Source organism: Corvus brachyrhynchos, unplaced genomic scaffold, assembly GCF_000691975.1.
Source record: "Corvus brachyrhynchos isolate BGI_N302 unplaced genomic scaffold, ASM69197v1 scaffold116, whole genome shotgun sequence".
Lineage (NCBI taxonomy): Eukaryota > Metazoa > Chordata > Aves > Passeriformes > Corvidae > Corvus > Corvus brachyrhynchos.
The window spans coordinates 526,595-532,594 of NW_008240221.1; the positions used below are offsets into that span (position 1 = coordinate 526,595).

The following is a 6,000-nucleotide window of genomic DNA, read 5'->3' on the forward strand; positions in this document are numbered from 1 at the left end:
TTGCACCTTAGAATCTAAGACACATTGGTTTGCTTTACAACCCTATCATACTTTTTTTGACCTTAAAGAAGCATGCGAAGTTTGCAACACTGTTTTTCTTGGCTACCCTGTTTTGATCATCTTCAAATGGTTTAGTCAGAAATCAGTGATCATAATTGTATCAGTTTTTGAGACAAAACTTCAGGAGGAAACACTCTGGAATGAGTGTTGCTCCCCTTTTCCTCCGTCAATGAGACAAATGGGTCACAAGGAGTGAAAGTGGGAAAAATAAACCAAACTGTTTATTAACACACAAAACAGGGTAGAAAAGGATAAAAAACCCCCTCAAAATACAACAAATTCCCAGAGAGGGAACAGACACCCGGGCTCGGACCAGCCAGAGCCACCCCGCAGGCCCACCGGGGCCACCCCTGCAGACCCCCGGACCAGCGAGGAGGGAAGGAAGGCAGTGAGGCAAGGGGAGGGAAGGGAAAAAAGAACAAGAAAAAAAACCAACAGAACCTTTTCCCAGCTAGCTGGAACACAAAAGAAACCCAAAAAACAGCACAGTGCTCCTGGCGCACTCCCTCCCGAGCCTCCCCGAGCCCCTGCCCAGGCCCTGGAGCCCCTGAGCCTTTGGGCTGAGCCGTTCAACCGCCCCCTCGGGTCTGTGGCTCCCGCCCCGCCCCCCGGGCCATCGTAAAGGCACAGCGTCCTTGGGCATTGAGCAGGCGGTTAAGGAATAAAGCGGCTTCATAACATCATCCCAGGACATTAATATTTTTCTCCACGGTGTTTTTTCCCACAATGAGACCTCAGGTTCTCTTCTAGTCAATCGTCCACAAAAGCACAACACTCAGATTTCTGGGCCTGAGTAGGTAGCACTAGCTGTTTTATTTTTCATAGTAAATAATTTAAAAGCAGATTGAGCTGGGGGGGATGGGGGTGGAAGAAAAAAGGGTTCTTAGTTTCCATCAGACATAAGCTTGATGTTTTCATGTAAGTGAATACATCAGTCTCTGGTGTAAGCATTATTTTAGGTACACAAGTGGAAAACTTAAAATGTTTGAGGTAATTCTGCATCTCATGATGTTGGCCAGTATGGCATTGTGCCAAAACAGTAGTCTGAAACAAAAAGTGAATTCTGATGGTTTAAAACGTGTCTATACACGTGCGTGTGTGTGTGCATGTTCCCTTTTGGTTAACAAATGCTTACAGACAATAAAGACACAAAACCCGAGACTATATTTGAAACACAGAAGTGTGCTTAATTTGTTACCCAAAGCAATCAAACCAAATACTTAAGATCAAGATGTGTACGATGTATTAGTATATTTCCATGTGTCTTGCTGTTTGTATACACACTCTACTACCCTATGTCAGTTTTATAAAATCAGCTAGTGGAAGTTGTGTTCAGCTGGTATGTAATATCAGGTTGCCCGGCAAATTATTTATTAAGGTTGTTCCACTGTCTTGCCTACTCTTTTCTGTTGTTGGTGTGGCTTGATCCTCAAGCTATTCTACTTTAAGAAGTCAGAAATGTTTACACTGAGTTTATTATAGATCAACAGGAATGTTGATTTCATTGTAAGTAATGTGCTTTCCATGACTGATGGTTCTTTGGTTTAAAGTAGCTGTTATTTGTCACACTGACAGGTACACCTACTGCGAAACGCTGGCGATGAAGTTACCGTCACAGTTCAATACCTCAGGGAAGCTCCATCATTTTTAAAGCTCCCATTAGGTAAGAGGAAATTAGTGAATTAGGAGTAATTTGTTTTCCTCTTTGCAGTATTCTTGTAACAAACTGACAGCGACAGAAATAGAAATTCAATCCTTGAGTGCTTTACAGGAAGAAATAGAAAATTATCTGTCTAGTTTACTATTTAACATATAACAGTCTAATGCATACTCCCTTGCTGCTTATTTATAATTTATTCAAAATAAAGCTGAAAAAAATCATTAAAACGCAGTACAATCATGTGTGATATCTGAAAGTTTTGCAATAGAAGCTTTGCCTGACTCCAATAAAAGAGTGTTTGCAAACATTTGAATCATACATTTACACTGAAAGGTACTTTGAGGACACTTACCAAACAAATGAGTAACATTAATGATGTATATTTCATAAATTACTTTGCTATTTTGATTGGTTGTGTCAGCAGAATTATGTCAAGACAACTGAGTTTAACAGTAGCAATACTAAAATGTTTATGAACAATACAGGTGAGGGAAGCTTGGGGTTCTTTTGGTTAGTAGATAAAAATATTCAGGTTGCACAGTTGTTATCAGTGTTGCAAGTAGAAAAGTGTTCATAATAAATCAGTTTATTTAATCAGATTAAAGAATTTTGCAGCAGTTTATTTTAGCAGATTATTTGCTTTCCAAAATAAGCAAAAAGTTTTGAAATGTGTCACATTCTTTGGATTGATTTAGATTTTATTCATTTAAGTTGGGCTCAACTATGTACTTGTTTTTTCATAATTTCAACAGAATCATAGGTGTCATAGTCTAGATCTTGCTATTAGTAGAGTGTCAATCATTTAATCTAGATTCTTACACCTGTCAAAAGCCAATTTAGCAGGCCTCTACTAAGATGAACTATACATTTCATGCTAAAACCTTTCTTTCAGTTCTTCCTGCTTATCGTTTGCATTTGAAAACATAAGGTCAGTGTTTCTTATAATGAATCTTAAGGTTTGGTCTTCCTACTTTTCCTACTAGATCATCAGAACTATAGACAGATGTCTCTAATGCCTTGGATAACTGTGCCAAAGCTTAAACATGATTTTGGCAAGCTAGCAGTATCTTACCCGTAGTGTCTGTGTTGTTGGATGTATTCATTTGTGACTATGACAGTCCTACTAGAAGTTCTGTCTCATCTTGTAGACCGACATCACGTACTTGAACTGTGTTGCTTGTCATTGGTTAACCTTAGCTAAGAGCCAAACTCCCACTCAGATGCTCTCTCCCAGTTCTCAAACAGAACGTGGCGGGAAGATAGAACAAAAAAGCTCTTAGGTCAAAAGAGATCACGTATTAATAACCATCATGGCCTAAGTAGAGGCAACATGGGCAAACTTAGATAAATTTACTCCCTATTAAAGATTCAGGCAATGAGAAATGGACAAATAAATTGTCCATTACCTTCCTCACAGACCTCGAGGTTCATTTGACTTTTGTGTCACTCTTTTCCTTACTATTGTCTCTGCTCTTCTGCATTTTACCCTTTCTTAGATAGTTTCCCAGAGGTGCTGCCAGCTCAGCTGCAGGGCTCAGTGGAAATGTGGGAGCTGGTTGGAACTGTCTGTTTCTGGCACAGGGCAGCCCCAATCATCTCCCACTTTGGGAGACATCGCACCCCCCAAAACTTTGCCATTAGTACACGCTCTACATGAGCTGACTGCCACCTTCACAAGTAGTTCACGTAGGTCCAGGAATATTGGTGCCCTTTTTGTACATCATGGGGAACTTGGCTTTCTCACCAGGAGACACTGCAGCATTCCTGTCTGGGAGGCTGAGATCATGGCACTGCTTCCATAAAGTGCTATTTCTGGAAGGAGAAAGCAGTGATCATCAGGGAGGCCATCTTCCATCTCAATGTGACCAGCTAGCACTATTTGGGGTCTGTCCCTGATTACTGTGGTTCAAAAAACCTTTTTGGAATAGGGAAGACAATGCTGTTTTAGACAAGCTACCAGACTATCAAGCAGCACAGCAGAGAAGCGGCGCTTCCAAAATGAGACATCTTGTATACAAACTGCTTATTTTGGGCAGCTTATTAGACTTCCTTTTTTTATGCAGAGCACGAGGAAATTTTTGGCAAGCATTACCCTGCCCAGTCCTGTTGGGGTCTCCTCCCCCTGCCATGTAGCCCTGGGAGAGGGGCCCTGAGGGGAGGCACGGGGTTTCCCTGCCCCTGGTCAGCCTCGTTCCCCATTGGTTGGTTTGTGTTCCCCTGGGCGGGCAAGGACCCTCAGCCAGACTGTAACAGTTCCTCGGCAGAGCCCCGGCCATGTGGCTGGAGAAATAAACATCTCTGAAACTTCTACCAAGAATCCGTCCATATATATTTCTTTTCCACGGGACTCCTGGTTTGATATACACGTGTTACAGTAATCCCCGCTATAACAAATGGTGGCGAATTGCCGGCAAGACACCGGTCCCTAAGGACAGGAAATTCGTGAGTAAAAACCACTCTAGATCTCTCTCTTCTCACCTTGATTTGGATATTCTCTCTGGACTATGGAAGAATCGTGGGAAGTGTGGCTCTCTGAGCCACAGAAAAAAATGTATCTAGAAGTTAAAGGAATCCTTGAACAACAAAACAAGAAAGTATTGGAACCGGGAGATCTAGAACATTTTTTTAACTGGCTTTTCAAAAATTTCTTCTATATTTCTCGAGACTTACTTTCTGATATTGAACCTCCTGGAACTGTGAAATGGTACAATGTAAAAAACAACTATGGATTTATAACACGAGATGATACAGGGGAAGATTTATTTATCCATAGAACTGCCATTAAAAGGAATAACCCTAACAATTACCTGCAAAGTGTAGGAGATGGGGAAGTTGTACAATTTGATATAGTGCAAGGAAAGAAGGGTTTTCAAGCAGCGAATGTTACTGGGCCTGGAGGCATTCCAGTCAAAGGCAGCCATTATGCACAAAATTATAAACAATATACATCCCAGCAACTTCCCTACTCACAACCTACTTTCCCCTTTTACCCCATACCCAATATGAACTCCCTACAATTCCTCTCCGATGCTGAGGGGGGGATGAAAAGGGGGAGGGAAGAAATTAAACCCTCTCCTGCCTCAGTTTCCCCACAAAGCATGCCCGGAGAGTTCTGTCTCCCTTCTGTCAGCCCTAAGATGTTCCAGAGAATCTGTTTGGACATTTAAAGACTCAGGAGGGTGGCTTGTTGTCTTGAAACTGTTCTTGTTACGTTTATCCAGTTGTTTTCATTCTCCTTTTATTAAAATAAAACGGGTGAGATGTTGGGGTCTCCTCCCCGCCATGGAGCCCTGGGAGAGGAGCCCTGAGGAGACAGGCATGGGGTTTCCCTGCCCCTGGTCTGCCTCGTTCCCATTGGTTGGTTTGTGTTTCCCTGTGCAGGCAAGGACCCTCAACCCAGACTGTGAGGGTTCCTCGGCAGAGCTCCGGCCATGCAGCTGGAGAAATAAACACCTCTGAAACATCTAGCAAGAATCTGTCCATATATATTTCTTTTCCACGGCACTCCTGGTTTGCTATATGCGTGTTACAGTAATCCCCGTTGTAACACAGTCCCATGCATGATCTCAGCCTTATACCACCTGCTCAAAAAAAATAACTTGCTAGGTATGATCAGACATATAAGGAACTTAGGAAATAACCCTTCTCCTGAACTGAACCTGAACCTCTGCAAGAGCTTACATGCTCCTCTCCAGAATGTTCTGTGTAGCCATCCAATAGAGGCTGAAACCAAGGTCAGTGAGTCAAGTGATCTTTGGTAAGTGACTTGCTATAAATAATCATTCTTGTAGTGAGAAAAGAAGCAAATAAGCTGGTTAAAATTATGGAAAATAGTTCTGATTTAAGACAATAAATAAGCTGGAGTTACAGAGAATAGTAATGGAGTTACAGAGAATAGCACCCCATTTCAAGAAGAGCTTTTCACAAGTCCATGCACAAAAGGGAATTCCAGTCATGAAGTATCAATGACACATTTAAAAAGCTAAGTAGAAATTCCATTATGCAATAAAGAAATTTCCAAATCACACTGCAGACAGGATTTAAGTGCATACATGCATAATACATGCATAATTCTGAAGTATCTTGGCCTCTCCTGGCATCCCAGAAGACTCAGGCACTTGGTCCCCTACCTTCCAGCATTTGGTCAGACCAGCTGCTGTGCTGGCAGTTTTAGTGCTGCAATCATGCTGTCTCTTCCCATTAACCCATATGATCACTATGAGCACACCATCAGGAGTAGCATCTATCCCTCCCTTCCTTCTCATACGTCTCCCTTCCCT

At 42.1% G+C, this 6,000-nt stretch overlaps 1 protein-coding gene across 1 annotated transcript in view; it reads left to right on the forward strand.

Annotated features, from left to right (window-relative positions):
- The window catches only part of SNTG2 (syntrophin gamma 2), a 139,105-nt gene that overhangs the window by 47,643 nt on the left and 85,462 nt on the right, over positions 1 to 6,000 (forward strand). Inside the window, exon 7 of the mRNA XM_008641850.2 lies at positions 1,636 to 1,723. Coding sequence (XP_008640072.1) covers positions 1,636 to 1,723 — 88 coding nt within the window. The remainder of the gene's footprint in view (positions 1 to 1,635; positions 1,724 to 6,000) is intronic.